The 15,667-nt window shown below is 39.6% G+C and overlaps 1 protein-coding gene across 1 annotated transcript in view; it reads left to right on the top strand.

Annotated features, from left to right (window-relative positions):
- The first annotated feature begins 360 nt into the window (after nucleotides 1-360).
- GNS (glucosamine (N-acetyl)-6-sulfatase) overlaps nucleotides 361-15,667 on the top strand; it is a 34,961-nt gene continuing 19,654 nt past the window's right edge. Inside the window, exons 1-4 of the mRNA XM_075209455.1 lie at nucleotides 361-633; nucleotides 4,765-4,824; nucleotides 6,148-6,351; nucleotides 14,806-14,871. Of these exons, the coding sequence (XP_075065556.1) occupies nucleotides 490-633; nucleotides 4,765-4,824; nucleotides 6,148-6,351; nucleotides 14,806-14,871 (474 nt within the window). The 5' untranslated portion in view covers nucleotides 361-489. The remainder of the gene's footprint in view (nucleotides 634-4,764; nucleotides 4,825-6,147; nucleotides 6,352-14,805; nucleotides 14,872-15,667) is intronic.

Consider the following 15,667-nt stretch of genomic DNA (forward strand, 5'->3'; position numbering starts at 1 on the left):
TAACCTAAATACTTATTACATTTTTTTGACCCAACTACTTCTAAAACAGGCCTGCTCAGTAATTATTTTGGAGGGGTGCCTTGAAAAAAGGGTGCCGTGAACTGCAAAAGTTTGGGAACCACTGTTTTAACCTAAAAGGAAAGAAGATAGAAGAGAGGAGAAGAGTAAATAAAGAGGGATGTATTTTTTTTTTTCTACACAAGTTTTGTTCATAAGCACAGACATATAGTAAGGTGTAGATAAGAAAAGCACGGTGAAGCAGATGTGAATGGATGTGGTACTCCCCCAATGTGCTTTCTCCTCTTCAGGACTTCCCTGTAATGCTTCTCCCCTCCCTTCCTGTTGTTTGCAGGCATGTGACTGCACAAGAGCAGCTGACCAGCTTCGCACTACTTCCTCTTTAGAGGTCTCTGCATGTGTGAGATCGTCCAAGCTATGAGATAAACTGACACGATTTTCTTTCTGTTGTAGCAGATCTCCCGGAAGACAATGTTTAATCCAGCATCATTCCGTGCACCGATCTGTCTATTAATATTGGGGTTCCTATGCTCAGTGCAAGTGAAGGGGATATCCCGGAGACCGAACGTGGTGTTGATCCTAACAGATGATCAGGATGTTTCCCTTGGTGGCATGGTAACTACTTTTTTTTTTTAGGGTATACGTGACTACAAATTAACCTAACATTTCAATACGACTCTTTAATTCGGCTCGTGATTTTTTCCCCCCTCTATCTCTCTTGTATACTTTTTTTTCCTTTGAAGCGTCTTTCTTGTTTACTGCAAATTTAAGTATTTGCCTCTTCCTCATAATTGCCATTCCTGTGGCCTGAAACTTGTTATTTCTTACACTGTCAGCGCTCTCCGTATCAGCTGCACACTAACAATCTGTTCAGTGATCTTTTGTTATGATTAAAGGGTCAGTTTTCTTTGTTTTACAAAACAAAAATCTCACGTACTTGATATTGAGTCTCCGATTCCTGGCTTTTTGTATACGTGCTCCAGGTCGGATCATCTCTGCAATTTTTGACACTTTACCTATAACGTTCACTAGTGAGTTGTACACCTACATATGAGTGTGCCTCTGCTATTAGAATATGAAATTAACTAAACGAAGTGCATTTAGTGTCTTTCCTGTGTGTTTCATATCAGACATCAGTTCTTAGTGTTCTACTGAGTGGCCAGCTTACAGTTCCTGAGCCTTGATTTACATATCTAATTTATAAGAGAATTAATTGGCCAGTAAATTTTGATTACATTGAAATTTGTTTTCCTGAGGTTCCATCACTTGTGTCTGCTATTTGTGGTCGTCTATGTTTTTTTTCCATCTGCCAGATAGGTCTTGTTTTGCCCAGATCCCAATGGAAATAATCTCTTATTGCCCCATATAAATTAAGTAACCCCATTAAATTTGCTACTGCACCTTTCCATATTGAAATGTAACCTTCCTAAGCCCCAGTCTTCTGTTTGGTTCATACTCGCAGTGTCAAAAAAATAAGGTAGCTCTCCTCATAGAACATAATGTGTATACCCCAGAGTTGTGTGACATTAAGCAGAGCCTTGCTTCGTCTTAAAGAACAAAGGAGACCTTTCTTTTTGTGTCCTGAAAACAGAACTGTTTATATTAGGTCACCAATCTCTTGGTCTATGTCTTTTGTAATGAAACCTGAAGCCTAAAACCTTTTAAACAGTGAGGAATGAATCAATGTAAGAAAATAAATATAAAATAAGGAAATTACTATACACTGGTTCTATTTAACAAAATCCCTAAATCAGACCTGCTGTTTATCTCTGCAATTTAAATTTTTCTATCATGCAATTTGACAAACTATATTCCCAGGGCAGCTGAGTGATGCCCAGCTACACTGAGTGGCAGAGTTAAGAGTACTCTTTCCACTCTCCAAGTCAGTGCAGGGTGCTTCTGCTCATGTGAGAGCCAGCATGCCACCTCCTGAACCTGGAAGCCTGGACTTGCCAAGCCCATTGTCTGTGTGTCATTCTTGACTTTTCAATTTGGTTTATTCCTCACATCCAGTATCTTGCAGTCCTATTGCCTCTAACTTATAAATATTGTTAGACTACAACCTTTATTACTCTGGATGCAACTAAGACTCTCATACATTCTCTCCTCATTCCTGTCTACCATCTCATTCCATCCTAAATGCTTTGGTAGAACTGATCTTTCTCTGTCATATGCCTACACTGGCTCTCAATTTCCTCCAGTACCAGAGACGGAACTAGCGAGCTGTGGGCCCCAGTACAGGGAGGAGTGGCCCCCGTCCCTCTGCATCTGCCATGTAGTGGGCCCATTATTTCCATGGGCCTGGTACAAGACACCTGCCGTACCAATGGTGTTTCTTACACTGTCCAGAACCCAATACAAGTCATTCACACTCACACACAAAGCCTTTTGTACTAGCTTTTGAACATTAGTGAAATAAAATTACACAAGTTGGTAGGAAGCTTTTCAATATCTTATTTTCAAGTTTTTAAAAATGGTCCAATATCTTTACAATGCTTTTAAGAATTCACCCCATAATGTCTCTAACAACAACGATTTGTCACTATTGTATTGTAAAGCCATTATCTGAATTAATTTTGATAATAAGGGGGAATTCAGTTAAGTAACAGTTCTTTAGAACAACGCTGGGAATTGAATTCCCCCTATGTGTCATTAGCTGGGTTTTGAACAATAAATCTGAAGTCCTTTTGGACTTGCAAAACTTCTCAGGGTCAGTTTGTGAAGCCTTCATTGGCAATATAATAGTTTCTAACCTGTGTTCCTAAAGTCAGTTTTTCTATTATGAAAACAAATGAACAAAAAGCATGTTACACAGGCAAGTTAAACAGATATTTAATTTTTGTTTAGGCAATTTTGGTATAAACCACGTGAAACTGAGTCTATTATGAGTACTTCCCTCATGATGTTAGGAAATGGATCATATGACTTGTACTATTTATGACAGGACTTCTCAATTTTCTTTATTTTTTTTATTGTGTACCTTCATATATGTCTAAAGGTATCCCAAGTACCCCTTACAATGGTTAATCATAGCAAGTACCCCGTACAGTGAGTAGATGTTAATGAAGCAAACTCTACCTCCCCTCTTTTTTTTTTTTCCCCCCATATAGCTTGATTGATACTGATAGCTTGATACTGTGATTATTGTTTACTGTACTGTGCTGTCCCACCTCGTATTGTAATTTTGTCTGTCCCTGTACGGCGCCGCGGACACCAAGTGGTGCCCTATAAATAAAAATTAATAATAATTGCTTATGTTTACCAGTAAAGTAAATTGTAATTTTGATGCAACAGGTGCCTCTTGAATCTGCCTCTAGAATGCATTACGGCACACATACCACATGTTGACAATCTGTGGTATATAGTAAGACTATCTTGTTCATATAGTGAAATTGTGTGATAGGGGACACTTGTGTGACTTTTTATTGCTTATTGATTTTTATTGCTTCCAGTGTTTTTACTAGGTGCTTAGAGGAGGACATGGTGTTGTGCTATATAGTGGGTAGTTTAATTAAATATGCAATAGTAAGTATTGCTTCTTAAAAGATTTAGGGTTGTATTTATATAGCTGTGAAGAGCCAAAATGCTGGTGTAAATGCCGGCAAAAGGCTTTCACTGCTTGTTGCTATTTAGGAAAGAGATGTCTCCTGCTTTAACACCATTAACAGAGCTTACCCCTTTCCGCGTAGACGTCTATGGGATATCAGCATATACCCCTTAGAATGCTAGTTTTCTCCTCCACGATGACCGTTCCAATACGACTCCATGTTTTTTGTGCAGCCACCCTCCAGTTATTAAGCTGATTTATTGCCACGTCAGTCATGGACATGTTTGCTGGTTCATGCCACCCTAGTTAGCATCTCTTGTCTAACCCGTTCAGTTAGTTCTGACATTGGGTATTGTATTTAAAGCTGGGTACACACTACACGGTTTTCATCCAATAATCGGCTCAATCAGCCGACATACGACCGCTCGTTCAAAAGTCGGGTCAGTGTGTGCAGTGACACGATGGTCGAAAGTTTGCCCAAATGGACGATTGTCGCCTCATTTGGTTGGTCGTACCGTTTAATATTTTCGTTCCAATCTCGTTTCCGCTGTGTAGTGTGTATAAACTTCCGACCGATCCACAACAGTGAGTACGAAATTACAGTCATTGCTCACGACAACATGGCTGTAAAAAGTCGCTAAAGGGACATCCGCTCTTCCCTTTATCGTCCTAAACAAGGCTACTGTGTATGCAGTCCATGGACCGAGCGATCGGAACATCGATCGCATGTAAAATCGCTCGGCATAAAAAGTTGGTGGAAATTTCTGCAGTGTGTACCCAGCTTAACGCTGTGCAGATATGCAAAAAGAAAAAAACTTTAGACCTTGGTATTCATTGTCTAACTGGATCAATCAAAACTAATTGGATGCTACAGTTTTTCTAAATAACCTCCATTGATTTTATGCAGCTCATTAATTTACTGGTATAAATACTTGTGTGTGAAATTGGGAATAATATTATAAATATGGTGAAAGAAGAGCAACATCTAGCTTGAAACAACCCTCCAGATATATTGTGGATATTATCATTCACAATTTATAAATCATCAACATTTTATGTAGCACTGTAAGAGGTACACATGCATTATACTGCTCAAAACTGGATATGTTAGAGTAATATGTTGAAAATGTTTAGAAATAAAGCTGTTGTACTGGTCTGTTATAAATTAGTTTCCTTGTCTTTCTAATTTTTTACTCTAGATTCCATTAAAGAAGACTAAAAGGCTGATTGCAGATCTTGGCGTAACGTTTACCAATGCAGTAAGCCTCTCATTTGTTTTTGGAAAACTGTTTAAGGTCAATGTTTGTGCGAATCTCTGTCATTTAAGCTGAACAACTTTCAAGCTTCTACTGTGTCCCAATATAGATACTGTCCTTATTCAGTCATTGGAGGGCTGGCAAAGTTTGGCTTTGTGGGCTAACACAGGTGCTGCTGCAAGGCCATTATATATAATTACTAACTAGTATGGAGAAGAACACCTAGATTATAAAATATAATAGGCTATCTGCCCTGCACTATAATTATCATGACTATTTTACTGGCAATGTCTTTTGTTGAAATCTACTGTGTGACTGCTGATATAAGCACATATGTGATATATAAATTTATTAGTGTTTGTACTTATTTTCCATCCTGTATCTGGCATAATGCAATAAAATTTACTAAGCCTGTAATTAAAGGAAATGTACCCTTGTTATACCTAACAGTCCTTTAGCTAATAGAGCCCCTACCTATCTTGTTTAGTTATGTACATAGTGTAGGAGTGTTTTATGGTTCCAGTGCTGTAAAATATTCTTCCAGGTAAGAAGGACCTGTATGCAGTTGTCTGTTTTTGTAATCATTTTTTAATCCAGGCTATTTGTGCCAGAATTTCAATAGCACTGATATCGGACACGTGATACTTAAGTAAGGGTTGGGCTACATACAAGGCTTTACTACCTGTAAGAACATTTTACAGTCCAAGTTTGGTGAAACGTTTATCTACTAACTAAACAATACATGCAGAGGGTTCTGTTACAAAAAAAACAACACAACCAGTGTTTCTGTTAGGTGCGATTTAAGGGAAATTACATTAGTTGTTTCCTAAAGAAAATGCCTTTAAAATCTACAGTGCAGGATGATAGAGGTCCGGTATCAGGAACCAGCACTATTCATGTGCTACTCACTTTTGTAGTATCTTGGTAATGCTGTTCCTGGCACCTAGAGGGTATTTTTTCTAATTGGTGGGATTCCTGGACATTATTCAGTTAATTAACAAGACACATTGTGTTCTGTGCAAAGGGCGAGGCTTGCTCTCTTTGTGGGTGATAACCATTTCTTTGGCTAATGTGTTGAGCCAACAGTTAAGATGACAGTGGTTCACTGAGAAATAGCAAGAGGTGCAGTGTTCACAGAAACGGTATGTGTTCTCATAAGAAAATAAAGAGAGGAAACTGTGTGCTTTCATGCTGAAAGGAATTTCCTAAGGGGAAATAGTGGTTGCTAATGCAATATTAAATATACAAAGGTAAACAATTTTTTTTTGCCTGATGCTGTGTAGTCTTTCTTTGTAAAATAAAATGCTTGGTATTTTCTGTCTGCAGTACGTTGGCAGTGCCCTTTGCTGTCCGAGCAGAGCTAGCATCCTGTCTGGCCGATACCCACATAACCACCATGTTGTCAACAACACAATAGAAGGAAACTGTAGCAGCAAGGCCTGGCAGAAGACACAAGAGCCCTACACCTTCCCTGCTTACCTCCAGACCATGGGCTACCAGACATTATTTGCTGGAAAATACCTTAATCAGGTACTGTTAATGTATTCATTTATGGTGATTTTTCTCAAATAGGTTTTATGTGGCTGTATATCAGTTACACTCTCTTTAAAATTGTTGGCAAGGCAGCTACTAAAGCAACCTTATGTTTGTTCACACTCACTCCTAAATGTTCATAAATGTCCTTAGATGGCAAAGAAAGTTTAGAATGCCCACTGCGCCCTTCTACTAAGGTGGCATACAAAAAGGAGCTAGTTAATTTGTTCATTGGTTCTCCAAATCAAGCTCTTGTGCTCAATATAATCCAAAACCATATTTATCTTACATCCAATTGGTGGACACTGGAAACCTCTGGGTATAGAGGCTAAGGGGCCTGTTTATTAAGCTATAAACCATGCGGAAACTGCTTTTTCCGCATGACTTGAGCATTTTTAAGTAACCTAGTCATCTAGCAGAAGTCTAACACATGAGATATCATAGAGAACACATGGATATTTTTGGGAACTGCTGCAATTTGCCCGCGTTGGCTCTTTTCCCCTATACGGAGAGCATTGCGGTAGCGGGATCTTCGGATCTCTCTCTGCACCCTTCCTGCTCCCTCCTCCAGTTACTATCGCAAATGGCTTCGCGCATGTGCGACCTTAGTACAAACTCCCTAAGTTGAAAGGTAAGGAAAGTCATCGCCAGGATAGCCTCCGATTGGATGCGCTGTCTCTGGGTGATTTTTTTAATAGATGTCTGTGAAATATCATCCCTTATCATTGCGCTAAGGGATGATATTTAAACTGGGGGCATATGCAGGCATTATTAAATAGGCCCCTAAGCCAGGAGTGCGGGCCTGGTAACTTCTTCCACTCAATATCTCTCACCTGTCATGAAGACAATTTTGTTAAAGTATAAAGAGACCACAAGTAAAACTTGGGGTAGTCCCCAGGCGCCTGTACACAAAAACAGTAGAGGTTGATGAATAAAATGGGTATTTATTCAAACATAATCACGGTGGTGAAATGAAGGCAAAAATTTCCACCTTCTTATGCTGCGATAATATTAAAAATAAGCACAACAAACATTCAGCAATCTTGCTGATGTGGAAAAGTCTCAAAAACAGACGGCAGTCTGCTTGATAAATCATATAATGGACAGTAGTCGCAAAGTCTGAACCAATGATGCAGTCACCATGTGCATAAGGCCCAAACAACAATGGGTATTGTAGTCACATAAATAGCAAGCAACGAGTTTCCGTACAAGTTGCACAATGCAAATTCAGTATGAGTAGGCAAATCACTCCAAAGATGCTAGCAGCTCCGGTACACCACATGAGGGGAAAGGAACAGAGAGAGGAGTTAACTCACCCCGCTTTTGCAGGATCTGTTCCACAGATGTCCGTTCGGGGAGGCCGCTGTGCGAGTCTCTGTCCACGCTGTTAGGCATCCAGCTGCCGAGTGAAAGTCGATAGTTCGCGCATGCGGTTGTTTGTGTCCGGTCTGTGTTAGCGTGCAGCCGGCTTGACAGTGGAAAGTGTAGATGCTGCTGAGTATCGGTTAATCCGTTTGGAATAGGTAACCTACGCGTTTCGCCCAATGAAGGGCTTCCTCAGGGATGTTTGAAAGGCAAGGGCCACTTGGCCTCCTTTTATAGTCTTTAAAAACGGAGTTTGACCAATGAAAGGTCTTTGTAGACCAGAAGTAATCATTGAGACCTAACGATGAATAGGCTCAATAATAGCAGCAAATCCTTCTCAGTATGTGTAAGCTTGTATAGAGAATGCCTCATCTGAGAGCAAAACTTCCTGAAACTATGTAAAGACATATGCAATAATATGTGAGAAACTCCATAGGAGACCGGTAATATTGCAAGTTGTAAAATAAAGGCTCATTTCTCCCCCATCAATAGAAAAAATACCATGGAGGTTGTCATCAATAAGCCCAAATGTTAATTAAAGGAAACTATTAAGTTCAAAGTCAATGTTAAGGCCTCGTGGTATTAAAGTCTTCAGTGTGTAGATCCATTTACTCTCTTCGCATGACATGGATCGGATAAAATCTCCTCCTCTCCATGATCTTTTCACTTTACAAATGCCCAGAAATTTAAGCAATGAGGCATCTTTGTTATGCAGAAGTGCAAAGTGACTTGAAACACTATGTGCCTCAAGTCCCTTATTGATGTTTCTTTGATGCTCGCTGATACGGGTATGCAGATCTCTTGCAGTCCTTCCTACATACTGTTTTCCGCAAGGGCACTCAAGTATGTATATCACCCCCTTAGTATCGGAGGTGATCTTGTCCTTTATGGTGTATGTGGCACCAGTTGCAGTGAATGTGCAGGTAGGTTTAGTGCCCCTCATATGGCTAGTCCTGCATGCTTGACACCTTGTGCAGTGGGAAAAAACTTTTTTATCCTCTCCCAACCATGTACTAGTAGGTGTCTGTCTGATAGTAGGAATACTGCTTGTTACAAGGGCATTTTTCAGGTTGTTGGCCTTCTTATAAATGAACCTTTGTTTGCTAGGTAAAACCTCCCTCAATTTTTCATCACCCAGAAGGATGTTCCAATGTTTGCAGATAATCTTCTCTATCTTTTTGGAATCGCTACTGTATCTGGTGATGAATGAGGGGGCGTCAAATGGCTCAAGAGGTTTTGTTGCCTTCTTTGTTAAGAGATTTTGCCTGCCCTCTTTCCTGACTTCAACAAGAGCTTTCTCTACAGGGGTGCTAACATAGCCCCTCTGTAGGAACATGTCCCTTATTAAGTTGGCTTGGATGTCATATTGCTCTATAGTGGAACAGTTCCTCCTGATTCTGGTGAACTGACCTTTGGTAATGTTCAGCAGCCAGTTGGTATGGTGGCTACTACAGGCCGGGATATACGAGTTGCAGTCAACCTCCTTCAGGTGCGTTTTTGTTGTAACCTGATTGTCCTCAATATAAATCTCTAGGTCTAGGAAAAACAACCTCTTCTCTGCTGTAGTTGGCTGTAAATCTCATATTTAGGCCATTGGTGTTGATGTAGAGTAGGAACTCTTCTAGCTGTCCTGTGGTACCTGTCCATATGCACAGTACGTCTATGAATCTGTACCATTTGTGTACATATTCTGCGAACGGATTGTTGTTCCATATGTTTAGATTCTCCCAGTGGGCTACAAACAAATTCGCGTAACTGGGAGCGAATTTCGCGCCCATCGCAGTCCAGCGAATCTGTCTGTAGTACCCACTGTTTGCCCAGAAATAGTTGTGTTGTAGGACAAAGCGTATACATTGCAGAAGGAATTCTATTTGTTCCATTTGGAGGTTTGATTCCTCTCTTAGGATGGAGCTCACATGCTGGCAACCCTTGTCATGATCGATAATAGTATATAATGAAGTTACATCGCATGTGAGGAGAATAAAGCCCTCTTCCTATTGAACATTCTGTAGAACTTCCAATGCGTGGCTAGTTTCTCTCAAATAACTCCTTTGTTGAGTGACAAGTGGTTGCAGGAAAGTCTATGTAGCTCGACAGGTTGGTAGTAAGGGAGTTGTCTGGGTTATGTCTTCTGCGCTGGTTGTCTATGGTAGAATTGCATATTTCTTCTTATTCATTCTTTATACAATTAATTGCTGCGGCAGTTCAGCTGCATATGTGGAGCTCTGGTGACTGTGAGATGCCTGAAGTGGGATGAGGAAGTACGATGGTGGTAATTTCTACGGCTGCCCCTTGCTTCCTACTGTGCCACTCTCTACCACTGCAGTGAGTGACTGGGGTTCCCATGCTGCTTATACCATCAGGTGCTGCATGGACAGCACAGACCACACACAAAAGGTATGGCTTAAGGTGAGTAACTCCTCTCTTCTTGCTGGGAGATTGGAGAAGGGATCATGCGATCAGCTCCTTCACTGTCAGTGGGTGCAGAGTCTCTAGTACTGTAGGAGCTGAGTGCAGTTGAGGTACCTGCTCAGATATCTTCTGCTCTAGGCACAGTCTGGTTTCTGTGGCTCTGTCTTTAGAGCCAGTGACTGTATTCTGTGCTGGACCGGGGCGAGGTGCTTATCAACTCACAGCCAGCGTCTCCTGCTCACCGCCTGCCAGAACTGATAGCATTATGAAATCTCCAGCTCCTCCTGTGGGTGTTGCCGATCTGGTGGAAACAGCTTGGACTAAGTCTTTGGCAGAGTCCATAGCTGAACTCTCTCAGCTAGCCACACGTCTCCTAGAGGTGAGCGAGGGTCAGATTCTTTCTGCTGCTTGTGCGGAATCCTCAGGGAATGATCCCGTTCTCCTGTGCATACAAGGCCAGGGGCCCTTGGCCCTAGTTATTCCACATGAAGTAATGGCTTGGGCAAGAATTACAATGAAAAATAATATATTTCTCTTAAGTGCTCCAAATGTTCTGCAGCCCAGAATACATATGTTAGAGTACTGTTTAATTAGACTATGTAGATCATATGTACATAAGTGGCACTCACAATTTCGGAAACATGTATACATAAACAGGAAATGCTTCTCTCAATGATCTTATAATATTGGCTGTCAGTTTGGAGAAAGAACACATTATCTTTCCACATATGATACTGTGTCCTTATGTTACTTTCTTTCAAATTGTGTCTTCATCTTCAAAAAGAATTCAATTACTTGATGTGAAGCACATGAAAGTAAAAACAAAACCTGTAATATAGTGTAGCAGGATTTTTTTTCTAGTTTGTTATAAATAATGTACCCTGTGTGCCAAATTGCTCATACGTGAAGCAAAGGACAACCACCTGTGTTCTTTCACCAATAGCACCTCCCTTTGTGCTTAAACTTACTAGAGTAAGAAGTCTTATGTATAATTCAATCTAAAACAATCTTCTCAATGCCGCACTTTTGGTTCTCATTATTTTTATTTTTTTTTAACAAGTATTTACTGAAATTTGTACATATCAAAACGAGAGAAAAAAAATATTCATGCCGCTCCACTTTTTAACTTTAGGATAATTAGAATGTACAAATTCACTTTGTTGCTCTTACAATTTTAAAATCATAAAACGTCTAAAAAAGCATCTACTTTTAAAATCTCCTTTACAAGATATGTGGCAAACGCTACTACCAGATCCGTCGCCTGGAAAGATTTAATTAGACCGTTTAATCATTTTTTCTGTCTGTTCAAAAATACTCCCAAGTTTCAAAGTCTGTGGTAGATGTACCCTGTAGATAGACGTCTAGATGCCTTTAGCCTTGCATATGTCTGAATTGATATAATAATTTGAAAGGCATTTATTGATTATTCGATCCATTCTGACATATGCAAGGCTAAATGCATCTAGACGTCTATCTAGAAGGTACATCTACCACGGACTTTGAAACTTGGGAGTTTGTTTGAACTATCTAGTAGGAGCATTTGCCACATATCTTGTTCAGGAGATTTTGAGTACAAAGATGTTTTTATGATTTTTAAAATTGAAAGTACAACTGAGTGAACCTATATATATCTTATTTAATAAAATATTGTATTATGCCAGATACTTCATTTTTTTCTTTTCCTCCTATGCATGGGAGATAAAGATACAGTTAGGAAGAGAAGCCAAAAGTGCAGCATTAAGAAGATTGTTTCATACTGAATGCTACATAACAATTTTTACTCTACTGATAAGTTCAAGCACAACGGGAGGTGTTGGGGGCAAGATGGGGGGGGGGGGTTATTTTTATTTGGAGATAATTGGTTATGTATTAAATTTCCGATTAGAGATTTTGTTCTAGTAAGTTTAAGGGGAAGTGCTATTGCTTCACACATGAGTGATTTGGCACACAGGGTGTATTATAGATATCGTACTAGGTAAAAATCTATTCTGTATTATGGTTTGTTTTTGTTTTTTTTGCTGTTATGTGCTTAACATTAAGTAAATTAATTCTTTGAAGATGAAGACAGCATTTGAAAGGAAGTAACACATAAGGACAATTTAAGGCCAAAGTAACATATGTGGAAAGATAAAGTTTTCTTTCTTCAAATTGACATTCATTGTTATAAGTGAAGCATTATTATTGTTAGGAGAAGCATTCCTGTTTATGTACAACTGTTTCTGAAATTGGGAGTGCCTCTTATGTACATATGATTTACATTGTCCGGCTTTGGCAAGAAGCCTATCGATGTCTGTGCAGGGGGCTGGTTAGACTTCATCTTTAGAAAGGAGTTTGGAGTCCGCTGCTTCATCTAGTTCATATAGGTGCAAAAGTCCTGCTGTGTTTCAGTCCTGGTGCATATGTCTTTCTGAGTGTATCTCTCGGAGGAATGCGAAATAGCTGAGGATTCAGACATTGAGTATTCTTCATGTTTTGAGGGAGATTCCTCTTTCACGTTGGTTACAGACTCTTAATCCTTTCCACTGTGAGGATATGGTTAAATGGGAATCCCCACCGAAGGTGGATGGGCCCCATAGCATATCTATCAAAGACCTCCACTATTCCCATTCCCAGTGCAGTGGCTCATAGGTATGGCACATATAGGAAGGTTGAGGTCATCCTCAAGTCCATTTATGTTGTAGCTGGGGCCTCTCTCAGACCCTTCTGAACCTTGACTTTTATTAAAAAGGCGGTATAGAGGTGATTAGAACAGCTTATGGTGAATTTGCAATCTAATAAACTCTGGTCTCAGTTGCTTACCTTGGTTGAACACATCTATCCTGTTGTGGGTGCCCATCTGATTCTCTTCTGAGACCAATGATTTGATTCCACCTTAGATGCCTGGATGAAAGGAATCATAGGGTAAGAATACATCACAGATCTCCTAAATTCTACACCTAGATGACTTTTTATCACCATGTTTCCCAGAGGCATACAAGTATTGTGCCCTGCGGAATATGCTCAGTCATTAAGATCGGGGGCAGTCATTCCAGTCCCAGACCAGCAACAGGGATTAGGTTTTTACGCAAATCTTTTCTTAGTCCAGAAATCATACTGATCCATTTGTCCTATTTTGAATTTGTCGTCGCTAAACACCCAGCTTTGGGTGGCCAGGTCTAAGATGGAGTTCTCGCGGCCTGTCATAACCAGCATGGGACAGAATGAATTTATGGTGTCAATGAACATCAAGTAATCATACCTATATGTTTTCATCTGGGAAGGACACCACAACCTTCTCGGACTGACCATCCAGGCTCAACGTTTTCAATTTTGTCTTCTGAAATCCAGGGGACGGGGAGACCATCATTCCTTACCTGGACTCTATTTTGATCAAGGAGGGATCTTCACTCTTGCTCCAGGCCCATGTGCCAGATACAGCGTAGACCTTAGATTTTCAATAGTTGATGATCCACCCATTAACACCTGCTCAGTGAATTGTCTTCCTAGGACTACTGTTGGACTCCTGACAACAGAGGATGTTCTTACCATAAAACAAAATTATTTCTTTACATGGACTAGTAAAGTCTTATTGGCTCACAGATGGACTTCTGTTCTTTTTTTTGCATGAGGCTCTTGGGCAAGATGGTTTTGACATTTGAAACGGTGTAATTTGCACAGTTCCGCTCTATATAGTTCCAGAACAAGCTAATATCAAAATGGAACAATTCACACCATCAATTGACCAGCCACTTTATCAGACTTGCTTCAATGGTATGTCATTGGTGGCTGAAGATCGACAACCTCAACAGGGGTCACCCGTTCACCTTGACAATCATGTCAACAAATGCTATCTTCAGGGGTGGAGGGGGGCTCTTTTTATGCAATGATGTTTGTTGTTTTAGGAGGAGGCTTCCTGACTGGCAATGGTTATGCGGGGGGAGGAGTTATAAACTATTCACTCCTGGCTGAACCTCTATACCCCAAGGTTTCCACGGTCTCCCAATGGACTTTGGGCGGGAGGAAGAATTTAGCGCAAGTGTAAAAAGCCTGTTAACTGATATGGCAGGTGATTCCTTAAGTAGTAGGAATTGTATAGGGAAAACCAGGACACTGATGTGTGTTGAAGTGTTCTTGCCCCCTACTGTTTCAATTTCTCACTTTCTTTTGGGGGTCAAATGCAATAAAATAGATGAATCATTCACCACTAAATAATTAGTTGAAAAACTAGTCTGACTGCTACTAATACAAGTATTTCAGTAAAGAAATTCCCATGTCAAGAAGAGGAGTTGTCCTGGGACAGCTGAAACACATATGCTTATGGGGTGCTAGTATGTTCGGTTACCAGTATTGCACTTTAGCATTATTTCCATATACCTGAAAACAACTATTTGTGTAGCAATTGTTAAAAACAAACTTATTGACACATCTGAATACTATATTTGCAGAAAAAAGGAAAGTTCTGTTATTGGAAGCACTCTTAATTTATTACTGTTACTATAATAAATTTATAAATATAACCTTTATTGTTTTAAACACTTAAAACAGTGAATAGTATATGGGATTAAAGGATGCTTATACGCAATCATGTCTGGTGGTCTTTATCTCATTTATCCAATTTTGTCAATTTGTCACATTAAGCAGGTCAAAATCCCTGCAGTTTTATACTTGATATAATCTTGTGTTTGGTTTGCACAGTATGGAACGGAGGATGCCGGTGGAGTAGGTCACGTGCCTCCTGGATGGAGTTACTGGTTTGCTTTGGTAAGTAACATTTCAGATAACTATATTCTAGAAGGGCAATGCCACATAATGAATAATTCCTATTTTGCTCTCTATTTATGAATACCCTGTATTCTTATTATTGGGGATGATTGCTTTCCATAAATCATTATCTTATGTTGTGGTTTATTTAAAGATTTTTTTGAGCCTTTTTAAATGGATATGTGTGGAAACAGACAGATCCCAACAAAGGAAATCAATCAGCAGATATAACCTGCACACTTCATGTATCTGATCAATTATTTGATTGGTCCTTACAGTGAATCCTTATAGTCACATACAGATAATAATCAAATTAAATTAATTCAAAGTTTAATTTTCGGTTAAACTATAAGTTACTACTAAAGCACAGCAAACTTTTACAAATGTCCAAATCATGGAACAACCCTCTTTAATCAGTACCCTTAAAGCATAGATGGTTATAATTCCCTAAATTGCAACAGTCACCATGAATTAAGTTTGTTTTGATAGCACAGAAAGTGTGCTTTTATTTTATTATAGCCATTTATGTCAAAATGTGCTGTATGGGTTTTGTTTGCTTGCTCTAAAATATGTAAGTGTTCCTGAGTGTATTTCCTAATAAAATCAGTATGTAAATTAAAATAAGTAGATGATTCCAGTTGCATTTTTTTAGCTGAAAGGAGAAAGCCATGGTCACTCTACTGTGGTGGATGAACAGAAAGTAACTTTGAGGACTTAAGAGCGGTTCCTAGAATGATTGCTACATAAATACCCTCTCCATGACAACATGGTGTATTGCTTCACATGCAAACTTTTG

Source organism: Mixophyes fleayi, chromosome 4 (assembly GCF_038048845.1).
Source record: "Mixophyes fleayi isolate aMixFle1 chromosome 4, aMixFle1.hap1, whole genome shotgun sequence".
Lineage (NCBI taxonomy): Eukaryota > Metazoa > Chordata > Amphibia > Anura > Limnodynastidae > Mixophyes > Mixophyes fleayi.